Genomic DNA, 23,610 nt, shown 5'->3' on the forward strand with positions numbered 1-23,610 from the left:
ATCAGTAACATATTGGGCATAAAGGATTTTTTCCAAAGCCATAAAATGAAAAGAATAACAAGGTCCTATTGTATAGCACAGGGAACTATATTCAATACCCCGTAATAAACCGTAATGGAAGAGGAAAAAAAATTTTTTTTCTAAATGCTTGGGGAATAAAAAGAATGTACCAATTCTTACAGAAAGAAAACTTTTCATGTACAGCTCTTCCTAGATACTAAGTATTTTCCATACTAATACTTGTCACTATAATTAGATTCCCCAAACCTTTATTTTAGGATTTAATCTATAGAGGCCCTTTGGATCAATAAGATGACAAAATCATTAAAAAGAAAACAAAAAACCATCAGGATGTTATCAGTTTGCTTCTGTTTTGCTATTTGCTGGTGATCTCCCTAATTAATAGCAAGATTGCCAAATAGCTTTTCCAAGAGAGACCTGATCCTGCCTGCCTGCCTGCCTGTGGGACTTTAGAATGTTTCAATGCTTCCTCAATCGGGAGATCACACGCCCGCAGGGTGGGCACCCCTCCCCAAGACTAGGAAGGCAAGACTGACCTTGACTTTCTGTTGGTGGTGGTAGATCTGCCAGGCAATATGAACATGCATAGCACACCACTTCCCTGGTTTCTGGAACAAGAAAGAGCAACGTGGTCAGAAGGAAGACTTCCAGAGAAAACCCCCTTCAATTTCCCCGAAGCTTTCAGCAGATTTTGGCTGCAGAGGCTTTTTCCACGAAACAAGATGCTTTTGTCCCCTCCAAGTGCCTTCTCTCAGCAGCAGTCCAGTGCCCGGGCCGGAGAGAGCCCCAGTGGGCTGTACCTCCCCTGCCACAGAAGCCCGAGCTGGCAGCTACTCCTCTGAAAACCAGCCCCGAGGAGGACCTCCCTGGTTACCAAGGATAACGTGGCAAAGCCTGAATCCCACTTTGTGCCCCCTCTCTCTCTCTTTTCTGGCGCCAGCTGGCAGGCCTGGTGGAGTGAAGCCCTACTGAACAAGCATGGCCAGGCTATAATGCAAATTGGCTGTTCAGAAGAACTAATTAGTGCATGTCCATGAACCAGTTCGAAAGCAAGAGAGGGGACAGAACCTGTGTCACCTCCCCCAACACTGGGGTTTTTTTTAAACCCCCAAAGTGGAACAAAGAAATCCACCACATTTTTATTGAAGCCCAGTTCCCACAAGTGCTTCACTAAGAGTCAACTGCCCATTCGTGTTGGGCGGCATTGTTCATTTCTAAGTGAAAAAAGAAACAGAGACGAGAATCACTCCTTTCTCCTCTCTAGGCCTCTACAGAGTGAGTGCCTGCCCTACCCTCTGGGAGGGCATCAACCCCTGTCTCTCAAACTAGTTCACGTCTTTGCTTTCTAAGCTGCGGAGTAGCTGTGAGCTCTGTCTCACTACCTGGGGGGAAGGGACCACCTCGTGCCACTTCACTTGTGTTCCTGCTACATAATCCACCCGTAAGCTCCAAACATGAGCTCAACAATAACAGGACGGATGAGAAGAAACACTGCCCCATTCCTACACCGGCAAAGGACAGACACTTCCGGGTTCTATATTAAGGAGCTGCTTCTGAAATACATACTTAAATCCAAGTTTGGGTTCAGTTCTCTTGTAATGAAAATTATGGGTCGTTTGAAATCGCCTAAGTGATGACACCATCCTCCTTTTTCCCCCTTTGGAGAAACTGAATTATCTGATTATATGCACCAGAAAGGGGTTAAGTAGAGAAATCTACTATCCATCCATCTTCCATCCAACCATCCATCATCCCCGCCCCCCGCTCCCCATATACACCAAGGAAGTCAGCATTTATTCAGAGGACATTTGCTGGCCACGCTCCAGACCTCTCAAGACAAACCAATACTTCTAGTAGCTCTTTTTCTTTTTTTTTTTTAATATAAATTTACTTATTTTTGACTGCATTGGGTCTTCGTTGCCGCGCACGGGCTTTTCTCTAGTTGTGGTGAGCGGGGGCTACTCTTGGTTGCGGTGCACAGGCTTCAGTAAGTAGTTGTGGCACGTGGGCTCAGTAGTTGTGGCTCGCGGTCTCTAGAGCGCAGGCTCAGTAGCTGTGGCACACGGGCTTAGTTGCTCCGCGGCATATGGGATCTTCCTGGACCAGGGCTTGAACCCGTGTCCCCTGCATTGGCAGGCGGATTCTCAACCACTGCGCCACCGGGGAAGCCCCTTCTAGTAGCCCTTTTCTGCACCAGAGAAAAAGGTCGAATGGCTGTGACAAGTCAACATCACTTAGGCAGCCACCAGCCAAAATAAATAGACCCGGATATGTATTTTCTAGGTGCAAGAGACACGGCAGAACTCAGTGGAATCCTAATTTCAGCCTATAGCTTAAGTCTTTCCCTTAAGTTTTCCACAAGTCAAACCTTTTGCCAGAACTAACAAGAGAATCTGACTCAGTTGAATTTTATCTGTTCGCTTTATCTCCATGGCCTGGCGTCCTCCAATGCTCAAAGCAAAACCATTTAGGCCATTTTCAATCACACTCTCTGAAAAACCCGACCACTGTCGTTCCAACATTATACTCCAGTGTTTCTGTGGCTTGTTTCCTTGTAATTGTATTTTTAACCCTCCGGGAGTCAAAGAGGGGTCGCGAAACAGTTCTAGAAGAAGCTTGCTTACCCTTAACATAGGTCTGAAAGGATCTGTCAACTGTGAAGAGAAAATGACAACTTGGTTACATGCCTGTCACTCAAACAATTGCTCTAATTAACAAATTTGTAGTGCTTCATTAGGAGGGGAAATTAAAATGTTAGAATTTTACTTTTAAATGAAGCCCTTTTAGAGAATAATTAACCCATTTTCACACTATCAAAAGTGCCAAGCGCCCCTCCCCCACCTCACAAGCCTTGGTACATCTACGCTGACAAGCCCCCGGACAAGTTTAATCAATAGTGATTCGCCCTCTGGCAACACAATTTGCTCCCATTACACATCTGAGGAGTTTCACTGTCTTGAGCAGCCCTTCCAAACCTCACCGCATGGGTCTAAGGGAGAAGGCCTTCAGACCATGGATTTGAAAGACTGGATACTAATGATAATTAAGGAGAAGTGTCCTTTCCAGACATACAGTAGAAATAAATAGGCTATCTTTAATAATTATCCTTAATCTGATGACTGTACATCACTTAGAGGTATAAGACGTTTTAAAGAAGTTCACTAAACATCATACAAATACTTACACAGTTGAGTCATTTTACACATCTACCTAATTCTGGTTATCAATTTCCGACTGCCCTTATCCAGGGAAAAAGTAATCATTTTTTTTCCCATTTACTATGAAGATGAATAACAATCAATGAGACAAGATTATATCTACTGTGTAACTTCAAATTCTTTTTGAGAGTTGGTCTGCGTTATGAATAAATAACACAACCAAAGTATAATGGATATTTTATTTAGCTCCAGAGCACAAAAGGGTCCATACCACATTACAAGTAGAGTGGCCGGAAGAGCTGTGTGCTACAATGAGCTCCAGGAAGAAAAGCGCGTAGCGCCTTTCCATTCAAAACATTTTACAGCCGTTTCTTTTGCATGTGAGAGAAATTTTAGGAGATGGAGACAGAGAAGGCTGGTTGAGTGGAAACTACGCAAGCTCAGAGTGTCGGACTCCTGGGCTTAGACCATAAGCTCTCCCTCTCTCCCGTGGTAAGTCATTGCCCTGGTGTCACATGGCCGCAAGGGAGATTCTGTTTTCTAAGAGTAACTAGAATCTTCCACAAACTAGAAGGAAGAGCTAAGGCAGCAGCTGTTCGGCTGGGCTGAGGAAGGTGTGAGCCCCGGGCTGGCTGTCCTGGGGAGATGCATCTGCTGTGTTACCTGAGACCCAGCCTGACCTTGCACTTACCCTCGGGTCCTTCTGGAGGAGAGTGTGTGGGACCGTCCCAGGTCGGGCAGCAACATCGATTGGGTTGGATGTCTACAAATTAATTAGACCACAGCTTAGGAAGCATATAACACGGGACACGAAAGCAAGGTCTTCCTTTCGTTCTAAATGACAGAGTTCAAACGTCCCTTTTTTGTTTGTTTCTTTCTGGAATACAAGAGTTAACGGATCCATTTTCCTCTGTGACCACATATGCTCTTTGTGAGGACCCCGCTCCCTATTTCCCCAGGGGACCCTGACCAGAGCCTGCCCTCTCCAGCAATGGCACCTCCAGGCAGAGAGAGGCGAGACATACATACAAGCCCGCCCCTGAAATCCATCTTCTTCCGAGTTCCTGATAGCCCTGTCATTGTGGGTTTTGCTTTATCACCAAACCTTCCAAGAAATGCTTAAGTGAACATCATTATAATCTGCTGTATCAGGTGCTTCTCATCAGAATAACTGAACGTGTTTTACAGACATTAAGCCAACTCTCAATTTTAACTGGCAGACGGTAACAAGGAATTACACTCAGTAATTACTCATTAGCAGTGGTGGGAATGGGACAAGAGAACCTAATTTGGGGACCACACAGACCTACTGTTAAGTGATTTCTAAAGTAATTCTGCGCCATCTTTCCCATTCCCAACACCATTCTTAAATATCATTAATAATAACAACCTTATCTGTAGGCTTTTGTCCTTTGAATTAACAACAACAACAAAAAGCCCACTGGAGGCCCAAGGCACTACTTTCTAGTGGGTAGAGGATTTAGAATATTTTTCAGCAGGTATTTGATTTAAGAAACCACAACTTCTATGAATCCCTTCACACCAGGAAGTTGACTCGTGTGGAAAAAAGAGTTTAGGCACGAAGCTCGCCTACAAGGAGAAGGGGGCGGGGGGAAAAAAAAGAATGGAAGAAAAGCAATCAGCTGCTGTACAACTAACAATTAAGCTGGAGTTGTTAACAGCCTGATTTGCATACATATGAAGAACTCCGCTAATGAACTGCAATCTACATATTCAATCAGTAAGATGGCCTGGAAAGGCCTATTTCAACACCAGGAGAGACACTTTCTTGCCCAGATGTAGTTTTCTGTGTGATTGGATAATTGTGAGTGAGGGAAATAGTCTAATTTATTAAGTGACCTACCAGGCTGGTTGGGGATGCACCAGAGATTTCCTGCAACCTAGAGGGGACAGACCAGGGTCTGAGAGGGTAGTAAAGAGAGATGGCGGAAGGAGTTTAAAAACCACCATCATTTTATCCCCAGATAGGAGGTGTTGAGACCGGCCATCCTCAAGCCCTGAGGAGGTCTAACTGGGCACAGGAGCTGCGATTCCATGCAGGTCCCTGTGATTTCTAAGGTGCAGCCATCCCACCCCCTAATGCTTTTTAATTTTTTCCTCTTTTCTAATTTTAGGGCAGCATGCCTTTGTTAGTATATTATGTGCTCATCCTGGGAGACTCTGGCCCAAAATCTGTGTTTTAGCTTTGAAATGAGACGGAAATAAAAGAAAACCAAAATCACACAGCGAAATTTCCTACTTTACAATCTGAGAATGGTTGCTAACATGAGAAATACATTTCGATTTTTTGGCACGAGAATCAAGTATCGGCTGTGGTAGATGTAAAGTCACAAAAAGGCAGAGTGTTCTGAGAGTTAACGCCTTAATTTTGGCCCTCAGAGGTAACTCTAGCCCAAGTGGAGGAGCTTATCTCTGGCTAGGTAGAAAAGAATTCAGTTATCATAAAGGGTGAAAGGCTACTTCATCTCACACGAGGATGGTAGTCTTGACCTTGGGAAGTGTGACCCCGATGGCGGGGTGGGAGGCTTATCTGACATTTCATACAATTCCTGACCAGAAGCATATGTCCACAATCTTGGTGGGGGGTGGGGGCGGGAAATATATATATATATATATACACATTCTATATATTTTACAGAGCACAAGAAATCCTAGTTCAACTGAGACGACATGGGTAGCACAGGTTAAAAATTAAATTCTGGCTGAGTTTTAAACCTAAATGGACTAGGAGAAAATATTCACACTCTAATCCTGATGGTCAATTTGGATGGAAAAATGAGTCCCTGGCAGGTAAAAGGATGGGAAGCTACCTGCCTAGCCCCAGGCTCCACTTACAAGTACGCCGGTGTGTTTTCGATGTAGTTTCTTACCTTCGGCTGAAATGCTCCTTGCAGTGAACCAAAAGGGCCAGTGGGCGGAATCATAGGGGGGATGCCCGATACAGCAGGAGGATAAGAATGGAAGAGCTGTGGCCAAAGATGGAGAAGGGGGGAAGACAACATTTTAGTAGGAGGCAAATGATATGTTCCAATTCCCTTCCCATAGAAAGACATCAACATTAGCAAGCCAAGTAATCTCAGTTTGATGCGATTAGTCAAGAAGCCACAATGAAATGATCACACAGGTGTGCCATGAATACTTAACTTAAAAAGTTAAAAGTAGTTCAGAATCAATCAGCCAACAAATGATGTCCCAGATGAGGACATCATTAGAAAGGGAGCTTTTCTAATTATTAATTGTTAAATCGGATAGAAGTCCTAAATGGTTGGAGATTTTAATGCATATCAAAAACAGGAGGGGGTGCTGAGCCAAACAAGATGCCCAGAAAATTACAAGTTAATTAGAAAAAGAAAAAGAAAAAAAAAAGGGAAGACAAAAGAAGCAAGTCTTTATGGATTCCAGGATTTTAAACCATTAAAACTCAATTAGTACTTGTAGATTTTTAATAGTTTTGAGGAAATGAGAAAATATTCACAATCCTTGCTTCATTAGGTTGTTCTGGTAAGTGGCAGTTCCAGAGGACAACTTAATTGTCTAAAATGACGACAGACATTTGTGGAAGGGGAAAGTAAAATGACTCAGAGTGTACTTTCCACAGAGCCACCCATTTTTCTATAAGATGGATAAGCTCACTGAAGGCTATTCAAGCCAATCCCTTGACATGTCAGTCTGACCACTCAGTGGGGAGGGAGAAGAATGATTCTGAATTAAAAATACGAATTTTCTTGAATTAATAGTTTACAGAGGACACAGTGGAGGAGAGAAATATACAGCAGTACTGAAGACAATGCAGACACATCTTTTCCTCCTCCTAAAAATTTACAGTTTCTGAGATTTTTATCACTCTGGTTCCATTTACTTTGAAAAAACCACCATACAGATGTTTTAGTAACGTCCCACCCTTATGGTTGCACAATATGTCAAAAATACAATAATAATTCAAGCTTTTCCTAATAATGCATTTATGTGAGCTATTTCTAGGTAATGGCTAAAATCCACATTTCACAATCCTGTTTTCAGAGCACGTACATTTTCCGTTGGTCTTTATTTCATTTTGCTCCCTTCAGTGATGCAGCAAAGTTTTTCAGACTAATTGATATTGAACTAAATCCACTTAAACAGTGACTGCAAACCAAGTACCCTCATTTAAACTACTTTTAAGTCTAAAACTGTGTTTTAGATACTTGAGTGCATTGTATCTTAATTCCCCTTATAACATCCCAATCCCCAAAGCAGGGGAGACTAAGTACTTTATATATTATCCACTATAACTAATAATATGAAATAACTCTCCCCCAGTACACTGAATGAAGCAGAGTAATTAAATACATCACACTAAAATGCACTCAAATTCCTATTACTCTGCCTCCAGGTGGGTATTTTTTCCTTTAATGTTTTCAATGAAAAAATTGGGTGTTCTCACCATTTTCCTTTTGCTCTAGTCCATTACTGACCCTCTTCGAATATAGCTGACTATTCCACCTCTTGACTAAAAATCTGAATTACCTAAGTAATAAAAACATGAACCTTCCAAAAATTCAGGCTTGCGGACTTATTCTCCATCTTAAATCTAGGATCCTCTGTGTAATATGTATACGAAAAGACACTGCATGAGGTCCTAGGAAGTAAACTGAGCTGCCAGTAGAGCAGCTAAACTTTCTCTGAGAATGATTTTGTTAGCTGGTCCTTAATTTAACTTAGCAAGTATAGACAAATGGCAGAAATCTGGTGATTGATTATTAAGGGTGGTACCATTCATGAAACCCATGCAAAGAGAAAACCCACAGCTCTACTGCATTTTGCATGTCCATTTGAAAAATGCTTTTGTGTCACAGTTCTGAGCAGAACAGTGCTGAACAACTTGGGGGCCCAGGTGCTCAGATACACCCTCCTCATCCCTTTCTGAAGAGGCTCTCCTCAGGCCATTTCTGAATGTCTCTCCGTAAGTAATTCTTAATTGATTTCTAATACTGTCTAGTCCTGACTTCTCAGCTAACTTCTCAGCTTAGGACTAACACAGTGTCTAATTATCTAGTTCAAAGCATGAATGAATTCACAGTCTTGGCTGATCTATTAAGTAGCATTTCTATTTGAACAGTAAGGTAACACTACCCAAAAATCAAAGCAAGAATATTTAATAGGGTGAATCAACATGGCTACAAGCAGTTATTAAACTTCCTTCTTTCTGGTTTCATTTAAAAAACATGAATAAACCATTGAGCAAAGAAAACTTGCAAAATTTCAGGTAAAAATGATGCAGTATACACTCCATAATCAAAATATCATGGTAAGATATTCAAGGTTTTTGTTATAAAAGAAGCCCACGTCTTGTAATTCACTGAACATATAACTTAGGTTGTTGCCAATTGAAGTTCCAGAACATACTCTTAAAATTGCATGAAACAATTTAAAAAAAAAAGTTTTGTTTTTTTTTTTAAATAAAGAAGAGTGAGTTTAAAGAGAAAAAAAATCATGCATTTCAACTTTTAAGATCTTCTTTTATTTAAATGATATTTTTAGTCGCAGTTGTAACGAGCTCAGGAGAACGATACCAGCTGTGTGTAAGAGGGATCAACAGTCGGTCTAGAAGAAATGAAAATTTGCTTTTTGAAGTCATGAGTCAAAAAGGTAAGGTACTTTCTTTGGAGGAAATAATTGAAGATGAATTCCAGGAATTCCATGTTAAGGACATTTCGACCGAAGACTGAAATCTGTGATTTCAGACTCTCCTGAAACTCTAAGGGTTTAACTGCGGGCGCCCCACTTTGCAGGACAGAGGCCTGGCTGCCAGTGAAGTCCACCTGCGCTTGAAAGTGTTAGGAGTGCTTATGACCTTTTGATTCAGAAGATGATACTGCATCTTTACCAAAAGCAAACGTCACAAAAGCAAGCATCCAAAGTGACGAGGAGCAATGGGAAATTCTTGCAAAGATGATTAAGGAAGGCTGCTAGTCATTTACTGATCTGTGGTGAGAGCACAAAAATGGAAAAGCAGTTACATTAAATGGGTAGCATGGTAACAAGACTCACACTGTGCCGGTAGAATGGGTCAACTTTTGTTGGGTATTTGTCAAACTGTAAAGGGATCAAAGCAAAAGCTAGTTACTTAAAGAATCTACATTTCTGTTCACTGCTTCAGCGGAGGTAGCCCGAAGCAAGCTTCTCTGCCGTTAGGCTGTCATCAGCCTCTGTAACCTCACTGTATATGAAACCATTCTGAGCTCGAGTCACTCTGACAAGAAATCAACAGGAACGCAAAATCAAAGTGAAAACCCATTCAGTGCATTTAGGTTGTGGCCACACGAGAGCGGCTTTCTTTCTAGGCTATATTTAGAGATTGGCGCGCACCAAACATCTGAACTGGAGAGAAGAGGCAATTGTTCAGATAAATCAGAGGGACGTGAGCGTTGGATCTGATTTATCCAGAGAATTCCCTCCGTTTTCATCTTCACTTTGGCAGAACTGTACATTCAGCTGTTTTCTGAAATGTATTACCCCCAAATACAAGGCAATTTGGGCTAGGTCTTAGAACCTTTCTTTTGAGCAGAAGAGAGAAAATACCACTATTTCTTCTAAGTAATGTCATCATCCTGGGCTGTAACTCCCCTCAGTTAGATTTAACTTCTTTTGTGAAACAGCTCACTCAGACTGGTATAAACTCCTTCCCCAAATAACTGTGGAGAAGTACAGTTCATCCAGAAAATAGATACAGGATTTATCACAGGAAAAAATTTTTGGTCCCAAGGCCTTACCTCTAATATTCTCCTCAATAAAATTTATAAAATAAACTTTGAGATATATATTAAAAAAAATCAAGTTGAACAAAATGGGGGAGAGGGAGGGAGGAGAGGATGCAAAGTTTGGTGAATCACGGAATTCAAATCTATCCTCACAATGCCTATATTAATTGCCTTAAAATCAAGTATTTCCTGAAATATTAAAAATTAAATAAGTAAAACACTCTAATAGTCACTGTTATGGAGAGGCATCAATCTCAGAATAGTTAGTATCCCACTATTCCTTACAGCTCCTAAGTTAAAAAACAACCCTAACTGGTCCTCCCGGCATGCACTAGTCCCCAGGCAAGGCCAAGATCGTGTCACTGCCAGTGGTCCCTCTAACCACAAGGCCGAGTTCGGACCCTGCAGGGCTCATCGATCCCTGACCACTTGCTGGCAGAGCACAATAGCAGACTGGGGGCGTTGTCTTACGAAATACGGGAAATGCAACACCTTCATCAAAGCCGGTTTAGAAAACCTTCCGAAAGAGCGGGTATTGGGGGAGGGGTACCCAGGGCCATCCAAGTCTCCTAATGACTCTCTCCCTCCTCGGCCCTTCTGGATTTCCCGGGGTTCCATCAGCATATATTTGCTAGCGCCGAACACTGACAGATACATGTTTATATCTGGTGGCAACTCCCCAAGATGCTCAAGAAAACAAAATCACCCTTAAGAAGTTAACTACCGACACTGGATGTGACCGTTTTGAGGGCATCTAGAATAAATTCCACCCACAGTGCTAGAAATAACCGTCTAGAAAAGAGTTCCTACTTTAGGTCCTGGGTCAGTGCTGCCTGGAGCAGGGCACATCCCCTTCTCTCCAGCAGAGTTGAGCAAGGTCAAGGGAGTCCCCCCCAAACAGCTGTTGCTCCCCAGCCAATCGCCTGTGCCCGGACGGCCTGGTCCAACCCCACCGTGCTGCATAAAAAGAGAGTCGCGCTCTACTTATCCTCACATTTCTGCCTGGGGTACGCACCATGGGCGGTGCTGGCGTCGGCATGATGGCGGTGGGCGGCAGGGCGTGGGGGAAGGGCGTGAACGTGTGCTGGTGCGTGTGCTGGTGCGTGTGCTGGTGCTGGTGCTGGTGCTGGTGGAACTCGGTCCGCAGGTAGGGTGGGGGGCCCAGGGAGGCCCCGCGGTCAGCGCTCTGGGAGGCCAAAAAACGTGTGTTCAGTTCCTGTCGCAAGATGTCTTGCTCTGGAAGAGAAGAACAGGGACAGGGTGACACCTTTTCTTGGGACGGTAATTCCTTTCAGAACAGGACATCCCAGTAGCTCACTGCGGAGGGCTACGGGCCCAGGGCACGGGAGCTGGGGCTCTCGGGGTGCGGCTGGGCCCTTAGTGGGAAGGGATAGCCGACCAGGCAGCGGATGGTAAGGGCCAGTCACACACTGTGTTCTCTGTCTCAGCTTTCAGGGACAGGCGGTCCATCCGTGGGGTGCACAGACAGAGTCCAGGCCGAACGGCCAGAGGTCAAGTTTCAGCTGTTTTACTGCCAGCTGAGTGACCCCGGGTGTGGGAAATCACCCATCTGTGTCACAGTTTCCTCATCTATCATACGGGAACAATAACATTGCCTGTGCTATGGATTTGTTTCAAGGGTTAAAGAAATGAACCTATTTAAGTGCTTAAGAGCAGTGACTGGCTGACTAATAAAAGTGAGCTGTCGACACAGCAACATGCCATGACAGAGCCCTCATGCCCTCTTCCAACATAAACCTCTGCTTTACGGCTCTCTGTATCAGTGGTAAAACATGGCCACAACGAACCCAAAGTTGTGTCACTTGGCCTGATTAATACAGGTGAGGAGAAAAGGACCCAATATCCAACACTAGGTGTGTCCTTAAAAAGCTGGAACATATGCTCACAAAAAGTACATCTTCTTTCCCACCCAAGGTAGAAGGCCTCAGTCAGCTAACAAGGATGTGACTTAAGATCCTGGCCTGAAACAGACATGGGATGTGTAGAGCTTTTCTGTCAAGCTAATGGGAGCCCAGGTGACAGGGCCCAGACAATCTGTGCTTTACTGCTCAGAGGATGAACCTGGTCAGAAAAGCCTCTCTGGCAGTGTCCGATTCCAGGACACTGTCATGCCAGGTTGGGATGGGTGTTGGTACATATTTTTGCTGAATCTCAGCCTGCAGAGGACTGGAGGAAGATTACAAGAAGGCATACGATAAAGCAGAAAATCATGAGTGGGTAACACCTAGCCATTGGGGGCAACACAGACAGCAGGCGAGGCCCCCTGGAGGGGAGAGTGGGAGCACGAAGAAGCCAGGCCAGCGCCTCCATCCTACCTGAGTAAGTGCTCCCGGCCGGGTGTCCGGGCACCTGCAGACTCCCTGATGTCAGAGGTGGTGGAGGAGGCAAGGCAGTGGGAGGGGCAAACATATTGGGGTGATGTGAGTGTGCGGGGGGCTGGAGGGTGGGCGTGAAGCTGTGCAGGGGGCTGTGGTTGGGCAGTGACAGGGGGAACGGGGAGGCTGAGGGGTGGTGGGAGATGTGAGGGGGGGCAGGCTGAGTCTTCGCTGGAGTGCTGCTCCTGCTACTGCTGTTGGAATACCAAAAAAAAAGAGAAAGAAACGAAAAAAAAAAGAGGTAAGCCATTTATTTTCTTAAAAAAAACCCCCATCTCCCTGCCCAAAGCCATTCAGCACCTTTTCTCTTGCTTCTTCCTCTTCCCAGACCCTCCCCTGTGCACACAGAGCCTCTGCTGAAATCGCAGCTCCTCTAAACTGCCCCCACGACTGCGGACACAGCAGAATAGGAGCTGCTGCCCCCAGCTGCCGCCATGTCCGGACAGCGGCCCCATCCCATCCTGCACCAGCCACACTTCCGACAGGGCAATGTCAGTGGAAAGGAGTAAGCGTGGTGAGCGGGGCTCGCCCCGTCTATCTGCTCCCTCTTCTGTGAAGAAGCACAGGGAAGGGGGAGCCAGGGGGCTCAGATGCCCCGTCACCCCTACGGTCTGGAGGCCACAGACGTGGCCTCGGGGGCAGAAGATGGGCCTGGCCCCTGCCAAGGCAGCTTCCTTCCCCTGTTGCAGACAGGAGAGAGCAAGGCTCTTGACCGCCACGGTCACCCGTCACAGTCACAAGGAAAACACTATCCAAGTCACCAAGCGCGGGGGCTTAGAATGACAGCCCCCGGGACCAGCCGGGGTGGGCAACACTGGGCCCTGTACCCTGGGTCCCTGTTTCCCTTTTCTTTGCAGGTTTCCTTGTGCTACTTTGTAAACTTTCTTTTGTACCCTGGCAAAGACAAGACGGAAGAGTGCCTGGATCTCCAGGGAGGAACACCTCTCTCTCCCTAAACCTGGCGTGTTTCTTCTCTACCTCTGTGACTCCTTGGTCCCCATCTTCCCGTCCCTGGAGTTGCAGGGAGATGTGAAGGGGGGGGGGGCAAAGAGCTTCCCTTCTAAGACTCTCAACATTCCACCATCTCCCTGGCTTTCCGTTCCCTGCCTCTGACCAGGGAACCGGCGGGGCTCCCGGGCACAGAGCCCTCAACTCAACTCTCCCTTCCTTGAACCTTCTTCTTCCTGCCTTCACTCTCTCAGGAGCCTCCGTAGATATTTAGCTCTCGACAACGTCCTCACCACCCATCCTCCGCCCAACCCGTCCCGTCCTGCTCCCAAGAGACCTGTCCCACCGGCCTCTCAGGCCCCGTCCCTGTCTTGCGTCCCCGCCTCGCTGAGAACACTGCGCTACAGCTTCCAACAAGGGACCCCAGTCCCCGGGGGCCCCGCTCCCACCGCCAGCTGCCCGTCCCACAGAAGATGACCAAAGCCGGGCAGGCGGCTCACCTGAGGCTGTTGAGGCTCAGGCTGCTGCTGTTGTAGGCGGACAGCGGCTGGGGGAGGCTCTGGGCGGAGGGGTGGGCCTGCGCGGGCGGGAGGGCCTGGGGCGGCAGCGGCCCCGGGGACTGCGGCCGGGGCGGCCGGGGCGCCGGCGGCGGCGGCGGCGGCGGCGCGGGCTGCGGCGGGGCCTCCGGGGGCGCGGGCGGAGGCTGGGCGCCGGGGCGCGGGGGGGGCGGCGGCGGGGGCTCGGCGCGCGGCCCCGAAGCGGGGTCCGGAGAAGGCGCTCGGGGCGGGGGCTCCGCCTGGGGCTGGGGCGGCGGCGGCGGGACCTGAGGACGGGGGTCCTTCAGCACCACGGGCTCAAAGATGGGCTCTTTGCCGCAGTCCTGGCTCTTCTCCTGGCTCCTCTCTAGACCCGAAATCTTGGGGACAATGGGCCCCGCATCGCGGCCGTCGTGTTGGGGTAGCGCGCCGACACCGAGCTCCGGATCTGTGCGGGGTGGGGGGAGCAGAGAGAAAAGCACAGGCAGGCGCGTGAGTGGAAGCCAACGCCGGGCCCGGGTCATCTGTGCCCACTGGGCCGTCCCCGGTGCTGTCCTGTCTTTACCGCTGGGAGCAGCCGTGTCCCTGGGGGAGAAAGGCCCACCAGCCAGAGAAGGCTGCCTTCCAGGAAGCAGCTGAAGCCACCAGACTCTGAAAACGAATGTTTCCCTTCACCTTGACAAAGCCTTTTGTGCAGCAAAATTCAGAAACAAGAGCCAACAAGTTGATTCTCCTTTTAAAACAAATATACTTCTTGACTACACAGAGGAGGAGTGTTTGCAGTAGCACACGAAGCAAAAGTTATTTAGCCCCACAGATGTCTCTTATCGGCCTGGCCTCCTTCCCCCTTTCCATTCTGACTGATGGAGCCCGCCTGACATTTGGAGAAATAATTTTCTGTTTAGCAAGGGCTAAACTTCCCGTCAAACGTCAGGCCTCCTACTGCTGAGGCCTTCTACTCCTACCGACGATCCCCGAGTTTGAGATCGAAGGTGCAAACATGAATTTAGACCAATTTACTGTCAACTACACATGCTTGAGTTCTTAAAGAATTCCCTCTGGACCACTGGAGGAGTCCTTAGCCTAGTGAGGACAAGGGGTGTGATGCTGGACGTGAGACCAAGCCTAGATGTGAAACGTAAGTCAAATTCTACAGTCACTAATGAAATGTAGACAACAGATGCTCCTATATGAATTTAAAAGATATGCTTCCCTCCAAAGGTCAAAAGATCCATGCCACATCTAGTATAGGGGTAACCTGATTACCCCATAAGTCAAACTCCATACAATTCTCTAACAGAATAATGAAAGACAAATATGGCATTAAATACAAAGAGGTGGACCGATTTATGAGTAAGTACTTTTGTATACATTGCAGGGAAAAAATAACCTTTCCTGCATTTTTGCGCTTAAAAAAAAATCCATCCTTTTATTATTACACAGCTTAGAAACTGGAAGAGAATAGATCACAATATTCTCTGAAATGAGGGTGGTGTTTCAGGTGTTCCTAAATGAACTACTTTGGGCATGAACTTTCTCTTCTAATCTCACTGTTACCAAGTATGAAAAATACATGGTATTCTCACTGGTCCTATTACTTTCTGTTGATGTCCTCTTGGGTATACACATGTCAGTTTTTCTTCCCTGGAATTTGCATCAAAGCAATCCGTTATTTTTGTGTTCTTTTGGTAAAACAGATCAAACCTGTAATATGCACAAAAGCAGAAACAAATGGTGGGTTTATAAGCAAACCACGTTTTTAGCTAATATGAACTCGGCTATCCTCAAGTCCCACAGACAATGTGGAAGAATTAGACAAACAGGATGCCAAGAAAGCCCCCTCTTCACATGGCTCAGGTATGAACGGATAAAGCATCTGATGGATCTGGTGAAAAGCAACTCTAGACTTCTGACATCCTACTCACACACATTTCTCTCGAAGTGCTGTCTTCAGAACCTTGCTAGGAAGATCTTTGCTTATGATAAGCTGACATTTTATGAATTTCCAAAACCTGAGGGCTGAGAGAGAACAAGATTCCTGATATGGACACAGACCCCCTTCAGCCACAAGAAGAACTCCTACAACACAAAGGAAGACCCTTTATCTGCAGACACCCAGCTCTAGGGATGCTGGCTCTGCTTCTTTTTCATTTTTTTCTATCATTGTCACAAGATTTTCCATAGCAAGCAATTATACGAGCTCCCTGAAAACCACAGGCTTCACACAATGCAGGCTGGTTAGTTAGGTCTGGGGCAGAAAGCACTAACACCCGGGAAATCCTAACAGCACAAAAAAAGAAGGCACAGTACAGGCTTGGGCTCGCTTCCCAAAGCTCTGTAAAGGCAGAGTTGACACTCATGTTTCCTCTGCTGTCCCTCTGTCTCAGGACCAGCCCAAACCCAGCTAGAGTCAGAGGAGTGGTGCTGAGACTGTGGCGGTGTTGCCATCCGTGACGATCAACAAGGTACACCGGCAAGACCAAAACCTCTCTAGCGAACCCTACAAGTTTGTAGGGAACCATTGGCTTGGGAAACCGAGAATCACAGAATTTTGGAGGAAGACCAGAATCTGGGAGACCATCCCAGCGCTTCTCAAACTTTAACGTGCATATGAAACCCCTGAAGATCAGATTCAAATGCAGATTCGGATTCAGCAGCTTTGGGGGTGAGCGGGGCTCCAGAGTCTACCTTTCTGAGAATCTCCCAGGTGATGCTGATGCTTAGACCGTTCTGTGAGTAGCAAGCAAGCATGTTATCCAACCCTCTTCGACTAGATGGGGAATAAGCCCAGAGACGTTAAGGAACTTGCTTGCTGTTGAATAAACCAGACAGCAGAGTTCTAGCGGTAACTCTGCCACCACTAAGTGACTTTTCTATGATTTACACAATGCTGCCCCCTAACACAAAACAGGTAATGAAAAATCCAGGATTCAGTTAAAATATTTAAGTACAATCAGACAGTGCAAAGGGTTAGGAAAGCTACAAATTGTTGCTGGAACACGGCCTTTCAGCTCAGTCTGAAAGCTATCGTCAATCCATCAATACTGGTGCCCCAACCTATTGACCAAGGCAGCCGGCAGGTTGGAAGGCTGGTAAGAACTTTGGGGCTGAAACAGTTTTACGACCCCCCATTTGCACGGGTCTCATGAGGCACAGACTAGGCGTCATGCATTTTTGTGGCTAATCGGCAATGCATTTTCTTTTCCTTTCAATTATTCAATAAATGCGTCTTCCCAGTTAAGCTCTTCCGTCCTGACAGTCCACTTGTCTTACTGAGCTTCTCCAAAATTGGCAAGAACACATTAAAAAAAAAAAATTTTTTTTTTTTTTGTATTGCTCAGTGTGCTCTGAATTTGCCAAAGGATGAAATGTGCTGAGGCGAAAGAAATAAGAACGTGCAAATTGACTAGTCTTATTTAGAAGCTTTTTTCATTACATTTTGGGGTTTTAAAATTTCTCTTTTGTGTTTGTAAAAATAACATCATGCTTATAAATAAAAGATATGCAAATCTGAATTACACGATACAGTACAAAGGCTGAAAGTACTGCATGTAAACTGTATCTCAACAAACTTGACTCAAACACAATACTTTTTAAAAAAAATCGTAAGGGTAGATTAGGAAAAATGTGCTTGATTTTACTTCAAATTGGATACAAGTTCCCTGGGGAAAATGGACTCTCTTTTACCTTACTAGTTGAATATAAACCCTATAACCTCTGTGGAGGGCAATGTGGCAACATTTAGCCAAAAAACTAATGGAGTTCCCTTGACCTGATGAGTAAGAATTTGGTCTACAGACACAGTGGAACAACATCATGATTTGAATCGCCCGTTTGGAAACAACTCAAATGTAATCATTAGGGTTCTGGTTACAAATGCATTTGGTACCTCCATGCAGTGGAAAAGACTGCAGCTGTACAAGTGAATGAGGAGCTCTATATGTACAATGTAGAGCATATGCTAGCTTTTATAAAAAATGGAAGAAAATGTATTAATTTTTACTTTATACATAAAGCAACTCCGGAAGAATACCCAAGAAACCAATAGCAGTGAGTTACCTGTTTGGGGGCTTGAGGAGGAGTGAGAACTGGAGAGACAGAGGACTGGGGGAGGGGGAGATATTTTACTGTCTACATACATGCATATTTAAATTTTTGAATCCTGTGATCATGTTACCTATTAAAAATTTTAAAACTGGTCTTATGTTTAAAAACAGTCTGAACAAGGGGAAAAAAAAGGAAAGCAAACAAAACTGGGAATTTGAATAGTGGTACGACTAATAGGCACGGAGAGTATATTTTATATGAAATAAGAAAATAGAATGCACATGTTTATACTAATAACTTTTAAAATAAAATGGATTTTATGAAAAATATAAATTACTAAAACTGACTTAAAAAAACAAACAAACCCGATCATAAAAGTAAACTGAAAAATGACTCCATATCAACACCCCCTCAACCAAAAAAAGGTACCAGGTGCATTTCGTGTTATAGACAATGTGGACTAAACCTATAGGAAGCAAACGATTCCTGTCAATTAAATTGAAGACCAACAGCAAACCTACAACCAAAGGAAGGGGCAAAACTATTGTTTACAAAAAATATAATTATCTTGCTGGAAAACATAGACAACCAGCTGAAAAAATATGAGAACTAATAAGAGAGCTCAGTAAGGTATCCAAATAAAGAAAAGCCACAACATCAGTCGCTTTCCTACACACCAGCAATAGTGAAGAGAAAATAAAATAAAAAAAGAATACCCTTTACAATAACCAAAATCATGTAACACTTGGGAACGAACCTAACAAGAAAATTATAGGGCCTATAAACTTTCAGAAACACCCCCCACCACCACAAATGCTTTGAGAATCTATGTTCTAGGGTGTTTTATGATTCAAAAACAAATATAAAGAAGTAAATAAATAAATAAATAAATAAATAAATAAATGGGGCGGGGGGGGGGAGTGGGGAGGAGAGGGGGGAGGAGGAGGGGAGAGAAAGAGAGAGAAGTTAAAGGTTAAGCCATGGAAGAGGTAGCTCTTAGAAGAGACCACCCCTTGGCGGAGTTTTCAAAGTTTGTTGGAGTATGTCTGGCTGTCACAATGACTGGAGGGTATTTAGTGGCTCTCAGGGAGATTAGATGTACCATGATATGAAGGTAAACCCCACACAATATCTTGGTTCACTTTCTAAAGTCCCACTGAACATGTGTGCAGCTGAAAAACCTAGAACCTGTTTTTGCAAAGAAAGACAAAATAATTTTCCACATGGCTTTAATACACACTGGGTTTTCTAAGAATGCAACTATTGTATGTTGTTACGTCTGCTGTGTTATGTCTTGTTGTTGAGTTGTTCATCACTTGGGAAAATCATGACATCAGTGGTAAGGCTGATCCTGGTATGTGAATTACCACGACAGCCGTGTTTCTATGTACAGATTCAAGCGTCTGACCTTTTGTTGTCTTCTAATGCAAACAGGCATCTACATACTTAAAACACAGTATGTTATTATAAACTACCTTCTATTTGTTTCTCCTTTACGTTTCATTCAAGGCTTTATACACATTTAAAAATTATGTGTGCAGATAAGCATATTAACCATATATTTCACTCCAGAAATTAAAAAAGAAGAGTGTGCTATAGGGACTTCCCTGGTGGTGCAGTGGTTGGGAATCCGCCTGCCAATGCAGGCGACACGGGTTCAATCCCTGGTCTGGGAAGATCCCACATGCTGCAGAGCAACTAAACCCGTGCGCCACAACTACTGAGCCTGCGCTCTACAGCCTGTGGGCCACAACTACTAAAGCCCGTGCTCCGCAACAAGAGAAGCCACTGCAATGAGAAGCCTGCGCAACCCAACGAAGAGTAGCCCCCGCTCATCACGGCTAGAGAAGGATGCGTGCAGCAAAGAAGACCCAACACAGACAAAAAAAAAAAAAGTGTGCTATAAAATAGTTCTTACATTACACAAAGAGGGCGCTGGGTGTGGTGGGATTGAGATTTGATGCATTATGTCCCCGTGATGGACTGCTCTATTTCTAGAAGTCCAATAACTTACTGCAAAAATGCAGTAACTATCTGAAAGGGTTGTTGTGGAAACTAAAAAGTCATGTTAAGTGCTTTCTACAATGTATAGCACAAAATAAGTAAGTGATCAGTGTTCCCAAAACTACTGTAGAAAGATTTAATTTCATGGAAAGTATTTCATGACAAAATTACTATTAAGTAAAATAAAGTGCACTATTATCAATATGGTTTCAATACTTAAAATTATCTGTGTAAATGCATACATATATGTACAGAAAAAGAGATTAGAAAGATATACATCAAAATGTTAACTGTTACCTTTAAGAAACAAGAAAAATAAAATAAACTGATATCAAGGGGAAAAAATGTTAACTGTAATCCCGTCAGCCAGAAATAACCATTGATTCAAATTTTTAAATTTGTGCTTTTTTAAACTTCCCAAATTTTCTATAGTGAATATGTATTATTATTATTATAAAAGAAAAGAAAGGGATTATATTTTTAAAAAGAGTTCCTTCATGGACAATACACCTCCACCATCTAAAGAAGTCAACCAGGAAAGTGACTGTTCAAGTCTCTTGAAACTGCCTTACCTACTGGATGGAGTTTTTAGAAAAGCTCTTCACCCAGAGGACAGATAAGTATTTTTCTCTCAGAAATGAGGATAGGATATGGTATGCATTAGCCTTCCATCAACTCCTCAATGTTTCTACCTGGTGTACTTGAACAGAAAGGAAATGGTGAACGTTGATGACAGAGAAGGAACGGGGGAGGGGGAGGTGGGAGGAGGAGGAGACAGACTCTCCCAAGGCACGTTTCGGTGCTTCTGGTCTTTACACTCGATTAGAAAGCCCTAAGAGAGTTTACCCACTATAAGGTCATTATTGTAGCAAATATGAACGAGCCTGAAAGGCATCACGAAAACCTTGTGGGGCACTGGCCATTAGGCAATGTATCTACCCATCCATCCATCCATCCATCTGTATCGGAATGTTGGGACAGGTCCTATTTTTACATTATTCTATCTTCTAGCTAGCTTTTCTACTTATTTGTCCCCATGGAAGAGCCACAGAAATCTCACCACATAGAAAGAATGAAGATTGTAGCCAAATAAGAAAAGGAACCCAAATTTTAAATCGAAAAGTGGGAACATTAATAAATCTTGAAATGTTCAACACCAAACAGCCCAGAAATATAGGGAAGCATCAGATTTCTATGAATCTACATGCAATTATTTCAAGCTACCAGCAATATCCATTCCTTAAACACACTTTCTGTTGTCTATTCTGTGACCTCAGACAAAAACTCCTTTTTAGCAAAGGCTGCATGTTTTGTATATACTTACTAAAATGAAAACCACACTGTTGAATTCATTTACCAATACTTTGAACTCTCCCCGTGTTTTAGGTGCCATCTCTAAAACTCTACACGCCAATGGTGTTTGACCGAAAACAATCTACCTTCTCTAACCTACACTTCTCTTTATTTTCCTCTTCTCCCTCTTTTCTTCAAATCATTAAACAGAGACCAGTTTGTTCCATCAGCAGATTCAATTACGTGAACGAATGGAGGGATGACATTCAGTCTTGCAGCTCTTCCTTCTCGGGCGCTGAAACTGTACAAATAAATTGAGGAAAGCCCACTGTTTGTTCAAGGCAAATTAATTTTCAAACACTGCAAGAATGGGCAATCAGGGGAATGATGGGTGCTTGGCAGGGCTCAAAGAGATTCCATTTTGGGCTTGTCATTTTGTGTAAACATTAATTACCATCTGGGAGGCTAAGCTCTGGGCTGAAGTCTGCATTGCAAACCTCTGAGGGCCTCCAGGGTTCCTAGTAAAAGCAGAATCCTAAATAGGAAAGAATAGCCATTGCATCTGCCAAAACACCAGCAGCCCACGGGGAAAGCTGTGTGGAGCCCAACAGATTAGAGGCTGCTGTTCTTATAGGCTAGTTTGGATAGCATTGAATTTACCAGATTAACCTAGGACAGGGGTTAATCGGACAGGGGTTAAAGAAAAGTCAACAGACTGCAGTTGAGCGTACTTAGATTTGATTCAAGTTTATTCCTAGTAAACCTCACACCAACAAGCATCCATCCTTAATAGGATGCCCATGTTCCTGATGCTTTACGACCGAAGACTCTGCCTTCCGGGGGAGTATCAACCTTGGCTGTTCAGACTAGAGCCCACAGGAATGGCTTCCGCCTACAGCACAAGGCACCCTTACAGGTCAACCTGGGCTTGCAAACATTTTATTTCTTTTGTAGCCTCTGGCACATACGAGCAATGAAGGACCATGTTGATGAAGGACCAAAATCAGGACGAGAGAAAGAGGCTGTGATCTATTGGGGGTGGAGATGGGGGCATGAAAGTCTTTAAAAAACCCAGGAATGTCAAGGTCGTATACAATTCGCCTCATGTTTCCATTTCATGCAAGGCAAAACGAATCACTTCATATGCCCAGCACCGTGCTAGGTCCTGAGGATACAAACATTAATGAGAAACAGCCCCTGCCTTGCAGGAGCTGGCGGTTGAGGACGCAGAACAGAGGAAAAACACATGAACCAGCAGTCTGGAAACCTGTGGCCTTCAACTTCAGTGTTTGTTATTTGCAAGGTTCACAGAGAAGCTTAGATAACCAGAGCTAATGAAGACGACTACTGTATTATACTGATTCAGAGTTATCCACGGTAAAGAACTTTATCTGTAACACTTCCTGCTGCACTGGCTCCAAGGATCAGTCTTAGGCTCAAATCAAGTGAACTGTGTTCTGGGCTATGTAGAGACCTAACCAGGTATGAAGGCTGAAATCTCCAATCACTTCCCAGAATACTGCAAAAACTCCAAACGCCAGTTTCGGAGAAAGCCCAAGCTTTCGTGTTTTGGCCTCAAAGACACACTCCCATTATCTTTGCTTGCGTCCTCCTGCCAGCCTCAACGTTCACCAGCAGGCCTCTCCGGCCAAGATCACCTCCCGCCTGGTTTCCCTCGCCAGCGCCTCTCTGCCTCTGCCCCCACCCCCTGCCGTGGGTCTCAGCTTCCCGGCCTGTGCTCATCAGCGTCGGCTGTTGACCAAGTGCCCACGTGACACCGTGGACTCTGCGTGTGCTCACCCCAAGCACGACTACTCTTAAAACCAGGGTGCACTCAACACCTGACATGATGCTTCTGTGTCTGTACATCAGTACACGGGTCCCAACGAGGAAAGGTTCTAAAAGGATTTTCAACCAAACATGTTTGCTCCTGAGCGAGGCCAATGCTGCAGTAAAAGCCGCAGGACACATTCCTTACACTCGAAGACAACAAGAAGACAGACCCTTTGCTTATTTTGGAAATTTTCCAAGAGGTGGGATCAAGGCACTGACAATGAATTATACCTTTAGATGTCTGGTTAAAAAAAAAAGTCTTCCTAGTATCTAATCATCCTGCCTTTCACATTAAGAACAATCAAGTGAGGATATGGGGGAGAAAAAAGGAATGTCATCTTTCTAAAGGCAGCCCTCCTTCCTGTATTTTCGTTACTAAGTACAAATGAGGACTCAAAAGCTGTCAAGCTCATAGAGGCCCACAGATCTATTTATAGATCTGCCACCTTCCTTGCTGTACTGCTGTCCACTGCTAACTTCCAACATCATCAGCTCAGGGTTTCACGTCTACAGCCACAAGGGGCAATAATTGTGAGGGTCACCTGCCCTTGGTCACCTTGGTCACCTTCTGAAGCAAACAATTCTTTGGTGTAATGTGTCCTTGCCATTTTGT

General features: G+C 44.7%; 1 protein-coding gene across 3 annotated transcripts in view; it reads right to left on the reverse strand.

Moving 5' to 3' along the window:
• Positions 1-23,610, reverse strand: part of AUTS2 (activator of transcription and developmental regulator AUTS2) — a 1,116,331-nt gene that overhangs the window by 12,863 nt on the left and 1,079,858 nt on the right. For 2 of the 3 annotated variants that reach the window (XM_061208932.1, XM_061208931.1), the window contains 6 exons: positions 10,956-11,176; positions 9,231-9,275; positions 6,071-6,166; positions 3,871-3,942; positions 2,646-2,675; positions 558-629 (listed from right to left, as the gene is read on the reverse strand). In XM_061208932.1, the coding sequence (XP_061064915.1) occupies positions 558-629; positions 2,646-2,675; positions 3,871-3,942; positions 6,071-6,166; positions 9,231-9,275; positions 10,956-11,176 (536 nt within the window). Of the gene's footprint in view, positions 1-557; positions 630-2,645; positions 2,676-3,870; positions 3,943-6,070; positions 6,167-9,230; positions 9,276-10,955; positions 11,177-12,276; positions 12,531-13,784; positions 14,269-23,610 lie in introns of all 3 variants that reach the window. The other variant, XM_061208930.1, reaches the window with a different exon arrangement.

This window comes from Eubalaena glacialis, chromosome 13 (genome assembly GCF_028564815.1).
Source record: "Eubalaena glacialis isolate mEubGla1 chromosome 13, mEubGla1.1.hap2.+ XY, whole genome shotgun sequence".
NCBI lineage: Eukaryota > Metazoa > Chordata > Mammalia > Artiodactyla > Balaenidae > Eubalaena > Eubalaena glacialis.